The sequence below is a fragment of the Bombina bombina genome, chromosome 3, assembly GCF_027579735.1.
Source record: "Bombina bombina isolate aBomBom1 chromosome 3, aBomBom1.pri, whole genome shotgun sequence".
NCBI lineage: Eukaryota > Metazoa > Chordata > Amphibia > Anura > Bombinatoridae > Bombina > Bombina bombina.
The window spans coordinates 217,956,056-217,980,677 of NC_069501.1; the positions used below are offsets into that span (position 1 = coordinate 217,956,056).

Genomic DNA, 24,622 nt, shown 5'->3' on the forward strand with positions numbered 1-24,622 from the left:
AGCATCCTCTTCAATCGACGGGTTACACAGAATGAAGGTACCTTTAAGTGACTTAATCCAAGATGGCGTCCCTTCAATTCCGATTGGCTGATAGAATTCTATCAGCCAATCGGAATTAAGGTAGAAAAAATCCTATTGGCTGATACAATCAGCCAATATGTTTGAAGTTCAATCCTATTGGCTGATCCAATCAGCCAATTGGATTGAGCTCGCATTCTATTGGCTGATTGGATCATTAAATAGGATTGAACTTCAATCCTATTGGCTGATGGATTTTTTCTACCTTAATTCCGATTGGCTGATAGAATTCTATCAGCCAATCGGAATTGAAGGGACGCCATCTTGGATGAGATGACGTCACTTAAAGGTACCTTCATTCTGTGTTAGCCGTCGATTGAAGAGGATGCTCCGCGTCGGATGTCTTGAAGATGGACCCGCTCCGTGCCGAATGGATGAAGATAGAAGATGCCGTCTGGATGAAGACTTCTGCCAGTCTGGACGACGACTTCGCCCGGGTTGGATGAAGACTTCTCCCGGCTTCGTTGAGGACTTGGGCCCGGTTGGATGAAGACTTCTTCCGGTAAGGTGATCTTCAAGGGGTTAGTGTTAGGTTTTTTTAAGGGGGTATTGAGTGGGTTTTAGAGTAGGGTTGGTTGTGTGGGTGGTGGGTTTTAATGTTGGGGGGGGATTTGTAATTTTTTTTACAGGTAAAAGAGCTGATTACTTTGGGGCAACGCCCCGCAAAAGGACCTTTTAAGGGCTATTTGTAATTTAGTGTAGGGTAGGGCTTTTTTATTTGGGGGGGGGGCTTTTTTATTTTGTTAGGGGATTAGATTAGGTGTAATTAGTTTAAAAATATTGTAATTTGTTTATTATTTTCTGTAATTTAGTGTTTGTTTTTTTTGTACTTTAGATAATTTTATTTAATTGTATTTAATTGTATTTAATTTAGGGAATTAATTTAATTATAGTGTAGTGTTAGGTGTAATTGTAACTTAGGTTAGGTTTTATTTTACAGGTAACTTTGTATTTATTTTAGCTAGGTAGTTATTAAATAGTTAATAACTATTTAATAACTATTCTATCTAGTTAAAATAAATACAAACTTGCCTGTAAAATAAAAATAAACCCTAAGATAGCTACAATGTAACTATTAGTTATATTGTAGCTAGTTTAGGGTTTATTTTACAGGTAAGTATTTAGTTTTAAATAGGAATAATTTAGTTAATTATAGTATTTTTATTTTTATTTCTTTTAATTATATTTAAGTTAGGGGGTGTTAGGTTTAGGGTTAGACTTAGGTTTAGGGGTTAATAACTTTAATATAGTGGCGGCGACGTTGGGGGCGGCAGATTAGGGGTTAGTAAATGTAGGTAGGTGGCGTCGATGTTAGGGCCGGCAGATTAGGGGTTAATAATATTTAACAAATGTTTGCGAGGCGGGAGTGCGGCGGTTTAGGGGTTAATATGTTTATTATAGTGGCGGCGACGTTGGGGGCAGCAGATTAGGGGTTAATAAATGTAGGTAGGTGGCGGCGACATAGGGGGCGGCAGATTAGGGGTTAATATATATAATGTAGGTGTCGGCGATGTTGGGGGCAGCAGATTAGGGGTTCATAAGTTTAATGTAGGTGATGGCGGTGTCCGGAGCTGCAGATTAGGGGTTAATAATTATAATGTAGGCGATGTCGGGGGCGGCAGATTAGGGGTTAATAAGTGTAAGATTAGGGGTTTTTAGACTCGGGGTTCATGTTAGGGTGTTAGGTGTAGACATACATTTTTATTTCCCCATAGGAATCAATGGGGCTGCGTTAAGGAGCTTTACGCTGCTTTTTTGCAGGTGTTAGACTTTTTTTCAGCCGGCTCTCCCCGTTGATTCCTATGGGGAAATCGTGCAACGAGCATGTTACACAAGCTCACCGCTAACGTAAGCAGCGCTGGTATTGGAGTGTGGTAAGGAGCAGAATTTTGCTCAACGCTCACTTCTTGTCTGGGTTGTAAAAACCCGTAATACCAGCACTGTCTGTAAGTGAGCGGTGAGCATAAACTGCTCGTTAGCACCGCACAGCTCAAAACGAAAAACTCGTAATCTAGCCAATTGATAATAGGAGTAAATTAGAAAGTTGCTTAAAATTGCACGCTCTATCTGAATCATGAACAAAAATTTGGTTTGGAATCCTTTTAAGTGTGTGTGTGTAAATATAAAGGAATTGTTGGTTTCCTCTATAACGTATCCAGTTAATATCTAATGAATAATTTGGACAAGTTCTTTCTGATTCAGTATAGTGCATTGCTATGTGGTATAAAGATACCATATATTTAAGTATTGAGTTTAGTTATTTGCAATATAGTAGTAAAAATCAATTATGCTGAAATTATTACTTAACTATGTTCCCCATGTTAATTTCACTTTCAAATAAATGCTACTTTTAATTGAAATTTAGTTTTTTAACTATATTATTTTGGGGTTAAAGAGACACGAAACTCAAAAAGTTTCTTTCATGATTCAGATAGCGCATACATTTAAAACAACTTTCCAATTTTCTTCTATTTTTAATTTTGCTTAATTCTCTTGCTACCCTTTGTTAAAGGAGCAGCAATGCACTTATGGGAGCTAGCTGAACACATCGGTTAGCCAATGACAAAAGGGAATATATGTGCAGCGACCAATCAAGAGCTAACTCCCACCTCCTACTTACTGTATATATATATATATATATATTTATTTTTTACTGGATGATCTATAGTTATTGAAAATGGATATTTTTAGCAATATGAAAATTATGGAGTGATTTTAATGTGAACCTTTTCTAAAAAAAAGAATCATCATGTCTTGCAAGCTCACTTAAATAATTTCAATAATTTATTTCTTCTTTGGCAGGAAGGGAAAAATTAAGCTCATCCCAGTCCCAAAGGTTGTCTCAGAGGCTCCCAGCCCCTGAATTCGGCAAGTTCATCTTAGGTGTAGTGAGTGAAATTCCTGGGCCTGAAAATGAGGTGTTTGAAAACTTAGTAGAATTCCTAACCTCAAGTGTGGAGCGCTCTCAAGCTGAAAAGCTACGTGGGTCCTCACGAAGAAAATGGCTACAGGAGATCATTGGAGCTGCTAAGACCAGCGGAGGAAGCCTGGAAACTGTATACAGAGCTGTGTTTCAGGCTCTTTATAAGGTACATAGACATTATTAACATATTGCATTGTATGATTGGCCCTAGGGTGGAATGTAGCACTTAAATGGACATTAAACTCCTCTTGCTTTTGTGTAAAATGTGTGTGGCCCAACACTCCCTAAAGAGACCAAAAAGCAAATCTGCAACTTGCCTAAACCAGCTATTTTGTTCATAGCATTTTGAAAAACTAGGTTAAAGAATTTACTTTTTGGCCTATCTAGGGAGTGCGTGGTAAACGTCCTTCTCTCACAAATTTTGCAACATCCTCATGGGTTGGAAGCTCTGTACCACTGTCTCTCGAGCTGCAGAGCAAAAGTCCTGGCTTCCAGAGCAAAAATATGGCTGCTCTGGCTCTGCCAATGACCAGACCCAACTCAGCCCAACCCTTCCCATGCCATGCCTATAACATAAACAGCAATCTGTGTCCTGCTCACCTCCCAGTCCTGGAAACTCTCCAGGAAATGTTGGGAGGTAAGGACACACTGAACAAACATCCCTTCCCAGTCCATTCTCTGAAACTTTAAGACTCATTTCACATAGAAAAAATACAATCAGAATTTGCAAAAGATACATAGAAACATTATATATATATATATATATATATATATATATATATATATATATATATATATATATATATATATATATATATATATATATATATATATATATATATATAAGAAGTCCTAACTGACTGACTGACTCATCAACGCCCAGCTTAAACCGTTTAACCTAGGAACATGAAATTTGAAAGTTACGTTGTTTTTATGACGTAGGAAGGATTTTTGGAAATGACGTCCCTAAGGGGGTGAAAAAGGGGGTGAACTTTTTTATGAGGATACCTATATCTCAAAAACCGACAATGTTACAGACGTGAAAATTGGTATTTAGATTCTCTGTGGAAAAAAAAAAAGAAACACAGGGTCAAAAGAGCTGGGGGCTGATTTATGAGGATACCTATATCTCAAAAACCGACGATATTACAGACGTGAAAATTGGTATTTACATTCTCTTAGATAAATAAAGAAACATGTGTTTTGCCATTTCCCCAAAATCCACTTAAGGGGGGTTAAAAGAGGGGGGCTGATTTATGAGGATACCTATATCCCAAAAACCGACAATGTTACAGACGTGAAAATTGGTATTTAGATTCTCCTTGAAAAATTAAGAAACATGTGTTTTACCATTTCCCCAAGATCCACTTAAGGGGGGTCAAAAGGTGGAGCTGATTTATGAGGATACCTATATCTCAATAACCGATGATGTTACAGACGTGAAAATTGGTATTTAGATTCTCCTTGAAAAATAAAGAAACACGTGTTTTACCATTTCCCAAAAATCCACTTAAGGGGATCGAAAGGTGGGGGGGCTGATTTATGAGGATACCTAGATCTCAAAAAACAAAGATGTTATAGACACGAAAATTGGTATTTAGATTACAAGCAACACAGAGAATTAACGAAATCTCGAAAAGTTCATGTCGTTGCGAGTGGTCAAGTTTTTCGCTATTTTTTTACAAATCACAAAATCCATGTGAGCGAAGCCGTGGGCAACAGCTAGTAAAGTATATCTGCAATGTCTAAAAGATACTCAGAAAGTGTGCAAATCACAATCCTAAATACATTTATATATACAATATAGAAAATACAAAGCTTAAGTGTGTTAAAGCTGAAAATATAAAATACAACGTTTAAATAGTAAAGCCAAATTTAAATTTTTATTGTTTAAATCAAACATGCAATAAAAAAAATCCAATTTACTTCTATTTTCAAATTTGCTTCATTTTCTTGGTATCCTTTGTTGATCAGTAAAACTTGAAAGACTTGAAGTGCAAAAGACACCTACACACTACTCAGATACTATGAGTCCATCAAAGTTTACTCTGAAGTGCTAATTAGTTAAAATTTAAAGTTGAATGATGAAAGTGGCAAAGTTAAAGGGACACTAAACAAACACTAAATACATTTCATGCACCTCCATCTAATCATGGATGCTGCTATTATGGAACATAGGTTACAGTGCAAGTATCTGAAGGAGCATTGCGGCACATGTGCAAACAAGTGAGCACTGGAATGTAGTGAAAGACAGATTTCAACATGGTGGCACTGATGACTAGGGGGAGGTAACCTCAATACTATGTTTATAAAATGTATTTAGGGCCAGATTAGGAGTGCGCGCTAACAGTTGCAAGCGAGCAATGTCTGGTTTATTGCAGCCATTTGCACACGTCAGATGCACCGCTCGTATTACAAGTTACAAGTAAACGCTTGAGCGCAAACAAAGTTAATGCGTGTCGGGATAGCGCAACCTCAGAACTCTGGATAACTGTTTCACAAAACAAAAAAGTGTCACAAAACACATCAAAAATACATTGAAAAGTACAGTTACACTCATAATAACACTATCTAATAAAAATTATTAAAAAAAATATTGCAAAAAGGGCACAAAGATATTAGGCAAAGGGTTTAACATTGAGACACATACATCTACAGTACTGTGCAAAGTCTTAGGCCACCATTGTATTAGTTGTTTTAGCAATAGTATAATGACCATAAATAATTATATCTGTCTCTTTATTAGAAAACAACCAGAAAATACAGGATATTTGTGTAGTATTAAAAAACAGAAACAAATATCACTAAAAACAGCTTCTATAGGCTAAAGTGGCAAGTATTTAGTGTGACCTCCCTTTACACTTGAGCAATAGCAGGAACCTGACTCTTGTAAACCTAAATGGAATGGAACCCTAATTAATGTCATTGCTAACACCTGTATTTGTCATACTATTTCCTTCTTAATATGAGGAGGAGAGTCCATGGCTTTATTCCTTACTTGTGGGAATTCAGAACCTGGCCACCAGGAATAGGCAAAAAGACCTAAGCCAAATTCTTTAATACCTCCCCCACTTCCCTCATATCCCAGTCATTCTTTGCCTTTCGTCACAGGAGGTTGGCAGAGAAGTGTCAGAAGATTCGGAATAGTTCCTTATGAAGGGTATCTACCCTTTGGAATGGGACTGGAGTTTTAAGTAGTCTTGTCAGCCTCTCAGTGAGAGCATTGACAAATGTTAGAGTCTGCAGGGAGAGTCTTTCTCTGAATCCATTCCGTCTCGTATTAACAGCTCCTAAGCAATCAGTGTTGACGAATGTCACTGCCTGCTTCCATCACTCAAGTCCATGTCAGGAGCGATGCTACAAGACTGTCAAACTTGAGAGGCTGTGTTTATGTTCCACGACATAGATTCCCGTAAGATCATTTCATTTTTTATACACATATGATAATGCAAAAGACAGGGTCACAGTGTGGCTATTTTTATCTGTATGGAATCAAGGGTTAATATCTCCGGAAGGGGATTATTGAACAGGGGGGATTAATCACATAATTTATTTTATTATGATTATGCTGCGACATGTGTGAGATGAGGCTCAGGCAGATGTTGGAATGTACAGATTTTTACTTTCGTTTTGGATAAGCTGCGCAGCCTGGTAGGCTTGGCGATTTTTTTTCCTATAGCAGGGGCGGTCCTGCATGGCGCACTACGTGACTGTGTGTGGTCACACTGATTTCCTCTTTCCTGACGGTGTGGTTTACTGGAGACGAAGCAATTTCTCTGTTTGGCCTGGGTCATAGAAGGTGGTGAGTGCCCCAGCCATTGGGGGTATAAGGTGCCATTTTATCTTGTTTTCTATAGTCTGCTTTTTAAGCGCAAGCTATGGAGGACTCTGATACGTTAGAGGTTACTCCCTCTTTACCTAAGTCTAATACCTGTCTATATTGTGAGGAGGCCACATTATACCTGCCTGCTCAATTATGTTCCACATGCCTTGATAAGTTAATCATGTCAAGGAAAGTCAATATGTTTAGTACCACTGAGCCGTCGACCTCTGAGGAGTCTCCGTCCCGTGAGGTGCGCACCCTACAATCATCTCCTAAATCACATGTAGTTTCCCATAGCACTCCTAATCCTCCATCTGGAGGCTCCCTTTTACCGCCAGACTTTACTGAACAGTTACAAACGGCAGTGTCTGCGGCCTTCAGTGCTTTCCTCACCTTGCTAAGCGCAAGAGAAAGGTCAAATATTGCTATCCTTCCCAGGGGTCATCTACTAGCTTATTGGATTTATCTGATACTAGATTATCCGTTGATGAAGACGCCTCTGATACTTCAGAGGATACTCTTTCTGGGTCTGAATCTTCTGCCTCTAAGCCTCCAGCTGCGTAGGAACCAGACTTTAGATTTATGATTGAACATTTACGCTTTCTACTAAAGGAAGTTTTGGCTACTTTAGAGGTTCCAAAGCCTAAATTGCCTGAGGAAACTTTGATTCCTAAATTAGATAAGGTCTACGAGGGTTGTATCACAGACTTTCCCGGTTCCCATAAAGATGGCGAATATTATTAAGAATGAATGAGAAATCATTGGTTCATCATTTTCCCCTTCTTCTTCCTTTAAAAAGTTATTCCCGGTTCTGGACTCTCAATTGGAGTTGTGGGGTTCCATCCCCAAGGTGGATGGCGCTATCTCCACGCTTGCTAAGCGCACTACTATCCCGCTTGAGGATAGTTCGTCATTTAAAGAGCCCATGGATAAGAAGATAGAAACTCTGCTAAGAAAGATGTTTTAAAATATGGGATATTTGTTTCAACCAGCAGCAGCTGTTGCTGCGGTTGCTGGAGCGGCTACCTACTGGTGTGACTCCTTATCTGAGTTAATCAAGGTGGAGGTTCCCCTCAACGTGATCCAGGAAAGAATTAAGGCCTTAAGAGTGGCAAATTCTTTTATCTGTGATGCAAATATGCAGATTATTCGCCTGAATGCTAAGGCTTCAGGTTTTTCTGTGCAAACCTGTAGAGCACTCTGGTTGAAGTCCAGGTCTGCGGACATGACTTCGAAGTCAAGACTTCTTTCCCTTCCATTTAAGGGAAAGATTCTATTTGGTCTAGGGCTGGACCTAATTATCTCCATGGTTACTGGAGGCAAAGGTGCCTTTTACCACAGGATAAGAAGAACAAGTCTAAAGGACAAGGTTCTAATTTTTGTTCCTTTTGTTCGGAAAAATCCCAACGTTAGCAGCCCAGAAGCTTTTCTGGGATGCGTGAGGGATCTCCCCTCCCTGGGAGTCATTGTACTGGTTCCTCTGGCAGAAAGAGGTCTGGGATACTACTCAAACCTTTTTGTGGTCCCAAAGAAGGAGGGAACTTTTTGCCCGATTCTGGACCTAAAGTGCTTAAACAAGTTCCTATCTGTCCCCTCGTTCAAAATGGAGACAATACGGTCCATCCTTCCCTTGGTTCAGGAAGGACAGTTCGTGACCACAATAGATCTGAAGGATGCTTACCTTCACGTTCCAATACAAAAGGAACACTTCAAGTTCCTAAGGTTTGTGTTCATTGACCAGCACTTCCAGTTTATTGCACTTCCGTTTGGTCTAGCTACTGCTCCAAGAGTTTTAACGAAGGTTCTAGGGGCTCTGCTTGCAGTGGCCAGAACCAGAGGTATAACAGTAGTGCCATACTTGGACGATATTCTGGTTCATGCACCATCCTGTTGTCTGGCAGAAGACCATTTGAAAGATCTTCTTTTTCTTCTTCGATCTCATGGATGGAAGATAAACTTAGAGAAGAGTTCTCTTATTCCCAGTACCAGGGTGGAATTCCATGGTACTTTAATAGACTCCTTATCCATGAGGATATTCCTTACAGACCAGAGACGTTACAAGCTAACTTCCAATTGTCTCCAGACCTCCTTAAGACCCTCTGTGGCTCGGTGTATGGAGGTGATTGGTCTCATGGTGTCCAGCATGGACATCATTCCTTTTGCCAGATTCCATCTCAGACCACTTCAGCTGTGCATGCTGAGACAGTGGAACGGCGATCATTCAGATCTATCTCAACAGATTTCTCTGGACAACCGGTCAAGAGAATTGCTCTCCTGGTGGCTCTGTCCAGATCACCTGTCCTTCTTGAGACCATCCTGGGAGATTGTGACTACGGACGCAAGCCGGGAAGGCACAGGGTCTGTGGATTTGAGAGGAATCCCTTCTCCTGATCAACATTTTGGAACTCCCTAGCAATGAGGGAAGTATCTCAGATTCTGGAATGGGTGGAGGCCCACAACTGCTCGCTGTCAGCAATCCACATTCCGGGTGTGGACAAATGGGAAGTGGATTTCCTCAGCAGACAATCCTTTTATCCGGGGGAATGGTTTCTCCATCCCGAGGTGTCTGCAGAGATTTGCAACAGATGGGGGAGACTCGAAATAGATCTCATGGCATCCCAGCTCAATTCCAAGCTACCCAGATATGGGTCAAACTCCAGGGATCCTCAGGCGGAGCTAATAGATGCATTAGCAGTGCCTTCGAGGTTCAATCTAATTTACATTTTAACACCATTACCACTTCTCTCTCATGTAGTGGCCCACATCAGACAGGAGCAAGCATCAGTGATTCTAATTGCTCCATCATGGCCGCAAAGGATGTGGTTCGCGGACCTAGTGGGGATGTCCTCATCTCCTCCATGGAGGTTACCTTGTTGCAGGGATCTGCTGGAACAGGGTCCTTTTGTTCATCGAAATCTAGATTCTCTGAGGCTGACTGCGTGGAGATTGAAGCTTAGTCCTTGCCAAGAGGGGTTTCTCTGAGAGATTTATTGATACTCTCATTCAAGCTCATAAGCTGGTTACTCGTCGCATCTATCATAAGGTGTGGAGGACCTACTTATTCTGGTGTGAAGAACGTGGATTCCCCTGGCATAAGGTCAGGGTTTCTAGGATTCTTTCCTTTCTCCAGGGTGGCCTGGAGAAGGGCCTTTCTGCTAGTTCCCTTAAGGGACAGATTTCGGCCCTATTTGTTTTACTGCACAAGAGGCTCGCTGGCTTCCAGATGTTCAGTCTTTTGTTCGGGGTCTGACTAGATTTAGGTTGGTGTTTAGATCTATTGCTCCTCCTTGGAGTTTAAATCTTGTTCTTAAAGTTTTGCAGAGGGCTCTGTTTGAGCCTATGCATGTAGTTGACATTAAGTTACTGTCTTTGAAGGTTCTTTTTCTACTGGATATTGCTTCGGCGCACGAGTATCTGAGATTGCTGCCTTGCAATGTGAGCCCCCTTATATAGTATTCCATGTTGATAAGGCTGTTCTTCGTACTGAGTTAGGTTTTCTTCCTAAGGTCATTTCAGATTGCAACATCAATCAGGAGATTGTGGTTCCTTCCTTGTGTCCTAATTCTTCTTCGAAGGAGTGGTTACTTCATAATTTGGATGTAGTTCGGGCCTTGAAGTTCTATCTTCAGGCTACGAAGGAATTTAGACAGACTTCTTCTTTGTTTGTTGTCTATTCTGGGAAGCGTAGGGGGCAGAAGGCCTCTTCCACTTCCTTATCATATGAGACAGTGAGAGATAAGCCTCCTCAGAGGATTAAGACTCATTCAACTAGAGCTGTGGCTTCCTCTTGGGCTTTCAAGAATGAGGCCTCTATGGATCAGATTTGTAGGGCGGCTACCTTGTCCTCCTTACATACCTTTTAAAAATTGTACAAGTTTGACGTTTTTGCTTCGGCTGAAGCAGCATTTGGGAGAAAGGTTTTGCAGGCTGTGGTGCCCTCAGAATAGGGTCCGCCTCTCTTTTACCCTCCCATTTCATTCAGTGTCCTCTACAGCTTGGGTATATGTTTCCCACAAGTAAGGAATGAAGCTGTGGACTCTCCTCATATTAAGAAGGAAAACATACATTATGCTTACCAGATAATATCCTTTCCTTCTGTATGAGGAGATTCCATGGCCCTCGTCCGTATTCTTTGATGGGCGGACCTAAATTTTTGTTTTGTTCTTCTGGCACCATTTATACCCTGATATTTCTCCTACTGTTCCTTGTTCCCTTGGAAGAATGACTAGGATATGAGGGAAGTGGGGGAGGTATTTAAGCCTTTGGCTGAGGTGTCTTTGCCTCCTCCTGGTGGCCAGGTTCTGAATTCCCACAAGTAAGGAATGAAGCCGTGGACTCATACAGAAGGAAAGGAAATTATCTGGTAAGCATAATTTATGTTTTCATGTCAAAATGACGGCTGTGAAAAAGGTCTATTACACCAGGTTTGTGCAAGACATGCTTGAGCATTACATACACATGTAGGTATCAGTTTAATTAATTGGAAGCTTGCTAATAAGACCAACTTTCAATCACATCATTCCATTCAAAATGCCAAATATCACAGTATTTGCAGACATAAAATCAAAATTTTGCATCAGCAAGGCCACTCTCAAAGGGAAATCAGCAAACAAACTGGATACTCAAGATGTGGTATTCAAGACTAGGTCCAAATACATTTGTCCTTCAAAAGGAGAGTTAAAAGTCTTTCTTTGGACACTCTGCTGACAATGACTTAAATCATAAAGCACTCTTGGTCAACACTGTTAAAGTCATATACTGTGTATAAAATCAAATTATGACATTTCATTAGTCGACTTTACAAGTTTCAAACATTTTTGAAACTCTTCATGCACTGAGTCTTCTGAGATTTGCTCAAACCAACTGATTAGACACAACTGCTACAAAAGCAATACTTGCTGAAAAAGACCTTTCAATGACTGGAACATTTTCCCAAAGCTTTACATTAGAAGCTGATAAAAGAAACATCCTAATAGATTTAGAGGACACATTAAAAGAGGAGGCCAGGCTTTGTTCACTCTCTCAAATTATTTTATTAGGAAGAAAAAAAATCCTGATCATCATAAATAACTCAACTTTAGTAAAAAAAACTTTTAGGACATCAAAAGCTGTTCTGATTTTTGATGATGCAGAAGAACCTGATAATGTAACTTTAGTATGACTTTCAGTCATATAACGTTTGTGCATACTTAAAGGAGACATAGCCGCCACAACTACAGAGCGCACAAACCTTTAAATCCTGGAGTAAAATATAAAGCACCACCTTGTATTGAGGAAATAGATGGAGAACACATTCCTTTAAAGGCAAAAGCAGCATTAGACTGGTAGAATGTCTAATTCAGGATTTGCAACGCTGAACTGGAAACAATCCTGCAAAATAGAAAATTAAATTGTGTATACTTGGGAGAGGCATGGCCGCCACAACTACAGAGCGCACAAACTTTAAATCCTGGAGCAAGTTCTGAAACAAATTGTATTCATTTAGAAGTAAGTGCAACATTAGACTGCTGGATTGCCTAACGTGAACCATTCAGGAATTGCACAGTTGAACTGAGACAGACAACCTTGGGAAATTAGTAAAGTATTAAAGAGAAAACCTCCATGTGTAATAGTAGTAAATAATAATAATGCACTGCATAAAAATCTAGCCCGGCTAGGAAAATGGACGTTGCCCTAAGAAACAAAGTAGCTGAAATGTCTAAGTAATAAGTGTGGAATTAGTCTGTTACATGAACAGTCCCCACAACACCTGTGTCAGGCTTGTGACTAACTTGTTCACTGGGAGTGATTCTGTCACTGCCCCATACTCCAATCTCACCTCTGTCTTTCAGTAGCAGCTCTCTGAGAGGAAAATGGGCCTCAAATCGTTCTGAGGACCCATCTGAACGAAGAATCTGGAGCACATAAATGCTTCAACTTCCTTCTGTGCAGGCAAAGACTAGAATACCAGAGAAGGGGGAGGGATTAATTGCTATTAGAGCTTTTGGAATTTTTCCCTCGTCCTAGTGGCCAGTAGTTGAATCCCATGAGTAATGGCTAGTGGACTCTCAGTACCTTATGAAAGAAAAAACATTTTAAACAAATATAATTAACATGGCAAGCCTTGTTAGCTGCAGACTCAAGCCCAGATTAGCTCCACCAAATGAGGCAAGTTGTGGGTAGACTTTGTCTATTGAAAAACGATTGCAGCAAAAAAGATGTTAATTTGTTTTAAAATGTTTAGACTTGCTTGATATATTTTTATTAAGCAAGACAACAGAAATGTATTGTAACTACAAAGTGTTTAGTGTCCCTTTAACAACTCAAAGACACAAATGATCTTGTAACTACAATGATTTGTCCAATTGAAGAAATTGTATATTAATTTATTATATACTCTGTTAAGGATGCAGAAGCTCACGGGAACAACAAAAAGATTAGTGCCAACATTGGCATTCTGGAACAAAGTTCAACAAAAAAAGGGTCAGAAGAGGTCTTACGTTACGTGGCCTGCACCAGCAATGATGCCAAGTATGTGTTGAATAAGACTCTGCATCGTGACATGAAGGGAGTGAGGTAAGAATGTAACCACATCAGCGCCTATTTTACTCTAATCATGGGCATGCAGTCATAATTTACTACATTTAAATCGTACTGTGTTTATAATCATTTAAAGGGACATGGTTGGCTTTCTTTTATTTAAAAGAGGGCATTTTAAAATGTATTTAAGTGTTCTGCTTTTTGAAAAACGCATGTTCTTCTTCGTAATAAATCAATGTTTTTGTGCCAGTAAATAACAGGCAATTATTTTTATCAAACAGTGAAGATTAGTGAGAAGTCTAAAACCAATTGTGCAGTATTAGCTTAGATTTAAATTTCAACAGTTTTTACTTAAAGCAATTGTAAAGTTTAATCAATTAAAGCTCAGTATCTAAAAATACTCTTAAAAACAGGGGCACTATAATTGGTTAAACTTTACAAACACGCTTTTTAAAAAAAATACCTTTTAGTTACGGTAAACAGACCGCCGATCCTCCTCCTGCGTCTCTGACTGTAGTTTGCACATCAATGACGAATCCGGCTTCCTCCAATCATTGCGTGCCCAAGAGCTGGACGCCAATGGGGGCACCGCAACGATTGGAGGAAGCCGGATTTGTCTTTGATATGCAAAATACAGAACATGTGGGCGGAGGATTTTAGTTATGCTACCGTAACAAAAAAGTATTTATTTTTTTTTAAAAAGCGTGTTTGTAAAGTTTAATGAATTAAAGTGCCCCTGTTTTTAAGAGTATTTTTAGATACTGGGCTTTAATTGATTAAACTTTACAATCACTTTAATATTTTTGGAGAAAAAAAGATATTATTGATTTGTAAGTACTGCTCATTTGTATGCATGACAGTATTTTTTAGTACAATGTCACTTTAAAATATATTTTGAACACAAATTATTTGGTAAAATATGCTACTAAATGAACCATTTGGAGGGCTATTATAATGTGAACATTACAGGCTCTTATTTGTTAGATCATGTAATTTTAGCACAAACGACCCTTCAACACTATGAGCCAAATTACAAGTGTCGCACTATTTAGTGCTTTTGTTAACGCACAAACACTGGCAGAACTTTTATAGTGCGCAGGTTAGCCAGCGTATTACAAGTTGAAAGTAAAATTTTTGCTTGCGAGCAAAAGCCGACCCGCACTAAGTTCAGGACTTTGGATAACATGACCGCTTTAACTTCTTCTAATAGAATGGAGTGAGCAAACTGAAAAAAACACTTATCGCTCTCGTGCTAACCTGACACCGTGTTAAACCAATTGTACTAACCTGAAGGTAGTTATTAATATTTTACATTCCAATGTTCTTCACATAGAAGAAAATGTTCTATTCAGTTTCTCTAGTTTTACTATTTATAGCTATGTGTTTGAGTAAAATTAACATTTTACTCACTAGTTCCAAATAAAAATATTGTCATTTAGATAATTTATTTGCAGAAAATGACAACTGGTCAAAATAACAAAAAAAGATGCAGTGTTTTCAGACCTCGAATAATGCAAAGAAAACAAGTTTATATTAATTTTAAAACACAATACAAATGTTTTAACTTAGCAAGACTTCAGAAATCAATATTTGGTGGAATAACCCTGATTTTCAATCACAGTTCTCATGCTCTCCACCAGTCTTTCACATTGCTGTTGGGTGACTTTATGCCCCTCCTGACACAGAAATTCAAGCATCTTGACTTTGTTTAATGGCTTGTGACCACTTACCTTCCTCTTGATCACATTCCAGAGGTTTTCAATGAGGTTCAGTTCTGGAGATTGGGCTGGCCATGACAGGGTCTTTATCTGGTGGTCCTCCATTCCCACCTTGATTGACCTGTTTGTGTGGCATGGAGCATTGTCTTGCTGGAAAAAACAATCCTCAGAGTTTGGGAGCATTGTCATAGCAGAAGGAAGCAAGTTTTCATCCAGGATAACCTTGTACGTGGCTTGATTAATGCATCCTTCACAAAGATGGATCTGCCAGATTCCAGCCTTGCTGAAGCACCCACATATTATTACCGATCCTCCATCAAATTTTACAGTAGGTGTGAGACACTGTGGTTTGTAGGCCTCTCCATTAGACCAATAGATGTTGGGCAAAGCTGAAAATTGTCCTGGCTTCGGGCAGATTAATCTTTGTGAAGGACTCATGAACCAAGCCACATATAAGTTTAAGGTGGAGAGCATGCAAAGATGCATGAAAGCTGTGATTGATAATCAGGGTTATCCATATATTGATTTCTGAATGCATCCTAAGTTAAAACATTAGTATTGTGTTGTTCTTAAAACGCTGCATCTTTTTTTTTGTTATTTTGACCATTTAAATTGGGAGAAATGTTGTCAGTAGCTTATAGAATAAAACAAAAAAAAATATTTTACTCAAACACATACCTATAAATAGTAAAACCAGAGAAACTCATCATTTTGCAGGGGTCCTTAATTTTTTTCCAGAGCTGTATATAGAAATATATATTTGAGAATACATAGAGCATTTTTCCCTATGTGAAGAACATTGAAATCTAAAATATTTACAGTATATACACAGTAAAAAAATATTAAATATTAAAATTTATTAAAAAGTTATTTCTTTTTTTCAGGCAAAGACTCCATAGTATATATACATATATATGTGTATACTGTACATGTGTTTATATGTATGTATATACAGATATAAACATAAATACACATATATACATATGTAAATATACTGTATAAATAGCCCTTTTCATTCAAATACCTTGTCCTATACCATATACCTTTTAATCCTTACAATTATTTTTTTTAATATTTATATGAATAGTTATCAGATGGTGTATATATGAGTGTTACACTTTATTTTAAAGTATTTATGTTGTTGGTGCAACTTTTAAATTATCCTCAACCCTTTACATGAGGGCTTCAGTCGTTCTAACCCAATGAGTGCAAACTTACGCCTAGATATAGAGTTTTGTCGGTAAAGACCCGCGTAGCTAACGCAGCTTTTTTTCCCAACGCACCCTTAAGACAACGCTGGTATTTAGAGTTGTCTGAGGAGCTGCGTTAGGCTCCAAAAAGGGTGCGTTGAGCCTAATTTACCGCCACTTCAACCCTCAATACCAACGTTGCTTACGGTAGCGGTAAGCTGGCAAAACGTGCTCGTGCACGATTCCCCCATAGGAAACAATGGGGCAGTTTGGGATGAAAAAAAACCTAACACCTGCAAAAAAGCAGCGTTAAGCTCCCAACGCAGCCCCATTGTTTCCTATGGGGAAACACTTTATAAGTCTGCACCTAACACCCTAACATGAACCCTGAGTCTAAACACCCCTAACCTTACACTTATTAAGCCCTAATCTGCCGCCCCCGCTATCGCTGACACCTGCATTATACTATTAACCCCTAAACCGCCACTCCGGACACCGCCGCAACCTACATTATCCCTATGAACCCCTAATCTGCTGCCCCCAACATCGCCGACCCCTATATTATATTTATTAACCCCTAATCTGCCCCCCCATGTCACCGCTATTTTACCTACACTTATTAACCCCTAATCTGCCGACCGGACCTCACCGCTGCTCTAATAAAGTTATTAAGCCCTAAACCGCCGCACTCCTGCCTCGCAAACCCTATAATAAATAGTATTAACCCCTAATCTGCCCCCCCCCCAACGTCACCGCCACCTAACTTCAAGTATTAACCCCTAATCTGCCGACCGGACCTCGCCTCTACTCTAATAAATGTATTAACCCCTAAAGCTAAGTCTAACCCTAACCCTAACACCCCCCCTAAATAAAAATATAATTTTAATCTAACTAAATAAATTAACTCTTATTAACTAAAGTATTCCTATTTAAAACTAAATACTTACCTGTAAAAACAAAATTTATGCTTACCTGATAAATTCCTTTCTCCTGTAGTGTGGTCAGTCCACGGGTCATCATTACTTCTGGGATATTAACTCCTCCCCAACAGGAAGTGCAAGAGGATTCACCCAGCAGAGCTGCCATATAGCTCCTCCCCTCTACGTCACACCCAGTCATTCGACCGAGAACCAACAAGAAAGGAGAAGCCAAAGGGTGCAGTGGTGACTGGAGTATAATTGAAAAATTTAGACCTGCCATAAAAACAGGGCGGGCCGTGGACTGACCACACTACAGGAGAAAGGAATTTATCAGGTAAGCATAAATTTTGTTTTCTCCTGTTAAGTGTGGTCAGTCCACGGGTCATCATTACTTCTGGGATACCAATACCAAAGCTAAAGTACACGGATGACGGGAGGGACAGGCAGGCTCTTTATACGGAAGGAACCACTGCCTGAAGAACCTTTCTCCCAAAAACAGCTTCCGAAGAAGCAAAAGTGTCAAATTTGTAAAATTTGGAAAAAGTATGAAGAGAAGACCAAGTTGCAGCCTTGCAAATCTGTTCAACAGAAGCCTCATTCTTAAAGGCCCAAGTGGAAGCCACAGCTCTAGTAGAATGAGCTGTAATTCTTTCAGGAGGCTGCTGTCCAGCAGTCTCATAGGCTAAACGTATTATGCTACGAAGCCAAAAAGAGAGAGAGGTAGCCGAAGCTTTTTGACCTCTCCTCTGACCAGAATAAACGACAAACAGGGAAGACGTTTGTCGAAAATCCTTAGTTGCCTGTAGATAAAATTTCAGGGCACGGACTACATCTAGATTGTGTAGAAGACGTTCCTTCTTCGAAGAAGGATTAGGACACAAAGATGGAACAACAATCTCTTGATTGATATTCCTGTTAGTGACCACCTTAGGTAAGAACCCAGGTTTAGTACGCAGAACTACCTTGTCTGAATGAAAAATCAGATAAGGAGAATCACAATGTAAGGCAGATAACTCAGAGACTCTTCGAGCCGAGGAAATAGCCATTAAAAACAGAACTTTCCAAGATAACAGCTTGATATCAATGGAATGAAGGGGTTCAAACGGAACACCCTGTAAAACATTAAGAACTAAGTTCAAACTCCATGGTGGAGCAACAGTTTTAAACACAGGCTTGATCCTAGCTAAAGCCTGACAAAAAGCTTGAACGTCCGGAACCTCTGACAGACGTTTGTGTAAAAGAATGGACAGAGCTGAAATCTGTCCCTTTAAGGAACTAGCGGATAAACCCTTTTCTAAACCTTCTTGTAGAAAAGACAATATCCTAGGAATCCTAACCTTACTCCATGAGTAACTCTTGGATTCGCAGCAATATAAGTATTTACGCCATATTTTATGGTAAATCTTTCTGGTAACAGGCTTCCTAGCCTGTATTAAGGTATCAATTACTGACTCAAAAAAACCACGTTTTGATAAAATCAAGCGTTCAATTTCCAAGCAGTCAGCTTCAGAGAAATTAGATTTTGATGTTTGAAGGGACCCTGGATCAGAAGGTCCTGTCTCAGAGGCAGAGACCAAGGTGGACAGGATGACATGTCCACTAGATCTGCATACCAAGTCCTGCGTGGCCACGCAGGCGCTATTAGAATCACCGATGCTCTCTCCTGTTTGATTCTGGCAATCAATCGAGGAAGCATCGGGAAGGGTGGAAACACATAAGCCATCCCGAAGGTCCAAGGTGCTGTCAAAGCATCTATCAGAACCGCTCCCGGATCCCTGGATCTGGACCCGTAACAAGGAAGCTTGGCGTTCTGTCGAGACGCCATGAGATCTATCTCTGGTTTGCCCCAACGTCGAAGAATTTGGGCAAAGACCTCCGGATGAAGTTCCCACTCCCCCGGATGAAAAGTCTGACGACTTAGGAAATCCGCCTCCCAGTTCTCCACTCCCGGGATGTGGATTGCTGACAGGTGGCAAGAGTGAGACTCTGCCCAGCGAATTATCTTTGATACTTCCATCATTGCTAGGGAGCTTCTTGTCCCTCCCTGATGGTTGATGTAAGCTACAGTCGTGATGTTGTCCGACTGAAACCTGATGAACCCCCGAGTTGTTAACTGGGGCCAAGCCAGAAGGGCATTGAGAACTGCTCTCAATTCCAGAATGTTTATTGGCAGGAGACTCTCCTCCTGATTCCATTGTCCCTGAGCCTCCAGAGAATTCCAGACAGCGCCCCAACCTAGTAGGCTGGTGTCTGTTACAATTGTCCAATCTGGCCTGCTGAATGACATCCCCCTGGACAGATGTGGCCGAGAAAGCCACCATAGAAGAGAATTTCTGGTCTCTTGATCCAGATTCAGAGTAGGGGACAAGTCTGAGTAATCCCCATTCCACTGACTTAGCATGCACAATTGCAGCGGTCTGAGATGTAGGCGTGCAAAGGGTACTATGTCCATTGCCGCTACCATCAAGCCGATTACCTCCATGCATTGAGCCACTGACGGGTGTTGAATGGAATGAAGGACACGGCATGCATTTTGAAGCTTTGTTAACCTGTCTTCTGTCAGGTAGATCTTCATTTCTACAGAATCTATAAGAGTCCCCAAGAAGGGAACTCTTGTGAGTGGAAAGAGAGAACTCTTCTTTTCGTTCACCTTCCATCCATGCGACCTTAGAAATGCCAGTACTAACTCTGTATGAGACTTGGCAGTTTGAAAGCTTGAAGCTTGTATCAGAATGTCGTCTAGGTACGGAGCTACCGAAATTCCTCGCGGTCTTAGTACCGCCAGAAAAGCACCCAGAACCTTTGTGAAGATTCTTGGAGCCGTAGCTAATCCGAATGGAAGAGCTACAAACTGGTAATGCCTGTCTAGGAAGGTAAACCTTAGATACCGGTAATGATCCTTGTGAATCGGTATGTGAAGGTAAGCATCCTTTAAATCCACTGTGGTCATGTACTGACCCTTTTGGATCATGGGTAGAATTGTCCGAATAGTTTCCATTTTGAACGATGGAACTCTTAGGAATTTGTTTAGGATCTTTAAATACAAGATTGGCCTGAAAGTTCCCTCTTTTTTGGGAACCACAAACAGATTTGAGTAAAACCCTTGTCCGTGTTCCGACCGCGGAACCGGATGGATCACTCCCATTAGTAAAAGATCTTGTACACAGCGTAGAAACGCCTCTTTCTTTAAGCAAAAGCGCCAAAATAGGCCCCTCCCCCTCACACACAACAGTGAGGGAGATCAGTAAACTGTCTTAAATTAAATAAAACGACTGCCAAGTGGAAAAAAACAGTGCCCAAAACATTTTTTTCACCCAGTACCTCAGAAAATTAAACGATTTAACATGCCAGCAAAAAACGTTTAACATCAAATAAATGAAATGTCATTAGAAAGCCTGTTGCTAGTCACTGCAAATTAGGCTAAAGTCTTATGCATACAGTATTATCCCAGTGAAGTGCCATTCCCCAGAATACTGAAGTGTAAATATACATACATGACAGCCTGATACCAGTTGCTACTACTGCATTTAAGGCTGAGCTTACATTATATCGGTATGGCAGAATTTTCTCAGCTACATACCTCTTTGCAGGTTAACCTGCCCGCTGTCCCCTGATCTGAAGTTTACCTCACTCCTCAGATGGCCGAGAACAGCAATATGATCTTAACTACGCCGGCTAAAATCATACAAAAAACTCAGGTAGATTCTTCTTCAAATTCTACCAGAGAAGGAACAACACACTCCGGTGCTGTTATAAAATAACAAACTTTTGATTGAAGGTATAAAACTAAGTATAATCACCACAGTCCTCTCACACATCCTATCTATTAGTTGGGTGCAAGAGAATGACTGGGTGTGACGTAGAGGGGAGGAGCTATATGGCAGCTCTGCTGGGTGAATCCTCTTGCACTTCCTGTTGGGGAGGAGATAATATCCCAGAAGTAATGATGACCCGTGGACTGACCACACTTAACAGGAGAAATAAACCCTAATATAGCTACAATATAACGAATAATTATATTGTAGCTATTTTTGGATTTATATTTTATTTTAACTAGGTACAATAGCTATTAAATAGTTATTAACTATTTAATAGCTACCTAGTTAAAATAATTACAAAATTACCTGTAAAATAAATCCTAACCTAAGTTACAATTAAACCTAACACTACACTATCAATAAATTAATTAAATAAATTACCTACAATTACATACAATTAAATAAACTAAACTAAATTACAAAAACCCCCACTAAATTACAAAAAATAAAAAAAGATTACAAGAATATTAGGCTAATTACACCTACTCTAAGCCCCCTAATAAAATAAAAAAGCCCCCCAAAATAATAAAGGTCCCTACCCTATTCTAAATTAAAAAGTAACCAGCTCTTTTACCAGCCCTTAAAAGGGCTTTTTGCGGGGCATGCCCCAAAGTAATCAGCTCTTTTCCCTGTAAAAAAAAATACAAACCCCCCCAACATTAAAACCCACCACCCACATACCCCTACTCTAACCCAAACCCCCCTTAAATAAACCTAACACTACCCCCCTGAAGATCTCCCTACCTTGAGTCGTCTTCACCCAGCCGGGCCGAAGTCTTCTTCCGATGGGGCAGAAGAGGGCAGACATCTTCATCCAAGTGGCATCTTCTATCTTCATCCATCCGACGAGGAGCGGCTCCATCTTCAAGACCTCCGGCGCGGAACATCCTTCTTCCCCGACGACTACCCGACGAATGAAGGTTCCTTTAAGTGACGTCATCCAAGATGGCGTCCTTCGAATTCTGATTGGCTGATAGGATTCTATCAGCCAATCGGAATTAAGGTAGGAAAAATCTGATTGGCTGATTGAATCAGCCAATCAGATTGAGCTTGCATTCTATTGGCTGATCGGAACAGCCAATAGAATGCGAGCTCAATCTGACTGGATGATTGGATCAGCCAATCGGATTGAACTTGAATCTGATTGGCTGATTCAATCAGCCAATCAGATTTTTCCTACCTTAATTCCGATTGGCTGATAGAATCCTATCAGCCAATTGGAATTTGAAGGACGCCATCTTGGATGACATCACTTAAAGGAACCTTCATTCGTCGGGTAGTCATCGGGGAAGAAGGATGTTCTGCGCCGGAGGTCATGAAGATGGAGCCGCTCCTCGTCGGATGGATGAAGATAGAAGATGCCGCTTGGATGAAGATGTCTGCCGGTCCGTGGTCCGGATGTCCTCTTCTGCCCGGATAGGATGAAGACTTCTGCCGGTCTGGATGTCCTCTTCTGCCCCATCGGATGAAGACTTCGGACCGGCTGGGTGAAGACGACTCAAGGTAGGGAGATCTTCAGGGAGGTAGTGTTAGGTTTATTTAAGGGGGGTTTGGGTTAAGGGCTGGTAAAAGAGCTGGTTACTTTTTAATTTAGAATAGGGTAGGGACCTTTATTATTTTGGGGGGCTTTTTTATTTTATTAGGGGGCTTAGAGTAGGTGTAATTAGCCTAATATTCTTTTTTTTATTTTTTGGTAATTTAGTGTTTTGTTTTTTTAATTTAGTTTAGTTTATTTAATTGTATGTAATTGTAGGTAATTTATTTAATTAATTTATTGATAGTGTAGTGTTAGGTTTAATTGTAACTTAGGTTAGGATTTATTTTACAGGTAATTTTGTAATTATTTTAACTAGGTAGCTATTAAATAGTAAATAACTATTTAATAGCTATTGTACCTAGTTAAAATAAATACAAAGTTGCCTGTAAAATAAATATAAATCCTACAATAGCTACAATATAATTTTTAGTTATATTGTAGCTATATTAGGGTTTATTTTACAGGTAAGTATTTAGTTTTAAATAGGAATACTTTAGTTAATAAGATTTAATTTATTTCGTTAGATTAAAATTATATTTAACTTAGTGGGGTGTTAGGGTTAGGGTTAGACTTAGCTTTAGGGGTTAATACATTTATTAGAGTAGCGGCGAGGTCCGGTCGGCAGATTAGGGGTTAATACTTGACGTTAGATGGCGGCGACGTTGGGGGGGCAGATTAGGGGTTAATACTATTTATTATAGGGTTTGCGAGGCGGGAGTGCAGCGGTTTAGGGATTAATAACTTTATTAGAGTAGCGGCGAGGTCCGGTCGGCAGATTAGGGGTTAATAAGTGTAGGTAAGGTAGCGGCGACGTTGGGGGGGCAGATTAGGGGTTAATAAATATTATGTAGGTGTCTGCAATGTTGGGGGCAGCAGATTAGGGGTTCATAGGGATAATGTAGGTGGTGGCAGTGTGCGGTCGGCAGATTAGGGGTTAAAAATATTTATTATAGTGGCGGCGATGTGGGGGGACCTCGGTTTAGGGGTACATAGGTAGTTTATGGGTGTTAGTGTACTTTATAGCACAGTAGTTAAGAGCTTTATAAACTGGCGTTAGCCCAGAAAGCTCTTAACTACTGACTTTTTTTTGCGGCTGGAGTCTTGTCGGTAGAGGGTCTACCGCTCACTTCAGCCAAGACTCTAAATACCAGCGTTAGGAAGATCTCATTGAAAAGATAGGATACGCAATTGGCGAAAGGGGATCTGCGGTATGGAAAAGTCGCGGCTTGATAGTGAGCGTTAGACCTTTCCTGGCTGACTCTAAATACCAGCGGGCGGCCAAAAGCAGCGTTAGGACCCCTTAACACTGCTTTTGACGGCTAACACAGAACTCTAAATCTAGGCATTATTTTGCCCTTGTGGAGTTGCATTTACTTTCAACTTGTAATATGATTGCAAGTTAGCACGGGCACGATATTTTAATATCGCTCACTAACGTTAGCCCACTACTATCTAGCCCTATGTGTTTAACTACCACAAAGGGGAGAACTGCTGGTAACTTTATACTAACATAATGACTGTGGCTAGCCTTGTTGTCCACAGATTGAATACCAGATTGGCTCATACAAATAAGGCTAGTGGAGGGTTGAATTTGTTTACTAAAAAAAAAAGCAGCAAACTAGATGTTAATTTATTTGAAAACGTTTAGACTTGGCTGAAAAGTTATTCTACAGCAAAGCAATAGAAATGTCTTGTAATTCCAAGCCTTTAACTGTCCCTTTAACATTTACTTTTTGATTCACTAATCTACCTTTGTTTTTCTATATTTTTTTTTATCATTATTTTGCTACAGCTTTGCTGCAATATATAATGGGACTCCAATGCATGTGCCTCGAGTTCAGTATCATGGTAACATTCACTTCTGGAACCTGGATCTACCAGTAGAAGAGAGGAAAGGGTCCTTCATTGTTCTGCCCCTCATAGATTCACAGCAGCGAGCCTTTGGTACCCTGGGCATAGACACCATGAAAGACCCTAGAGAGAGAAATATATTCCTGACACATGAGATCAGCTTTTATCAGGCAAGTGTAGATCTATGGAATAATCGCCATATGGAGAATGTATAGCTCTGTCAGTTATTGTGAATATTCTGATGG

At 40.0% G+C, this 24,622-nt stretch overlaps 1 protein-coding gene across 1 annotated transcript in view; it reads left to right on the forward strand.

Moving 5' to 3' along the window:
• Window positions 1–24,622, forward strand: part of EFCAB5 (EF-hand calcium binding domain 5) — a 208,160-nt gene that overhangs the window by 142,310 nt on the left and 41,228 nt on the right. Inside the window, exons 13-15 of the mRNA XM_053705221.1 lie at window positions 2,881–3,167; window positions 13,210–13,379; window positions 24,319–24,547. Of these exons, the coding sequence (XP_053561196.1) occupies window positions 2,881–3,167; window positions 13,210–13,379; window positions 24,319–24,547 (686 nt within the window). The remainder of the gene's footprint in view (window positions 1–2,880; window positions 3,168–13,209; window positions 13,380–24,318; window positions 24,548–24,622) is intronic.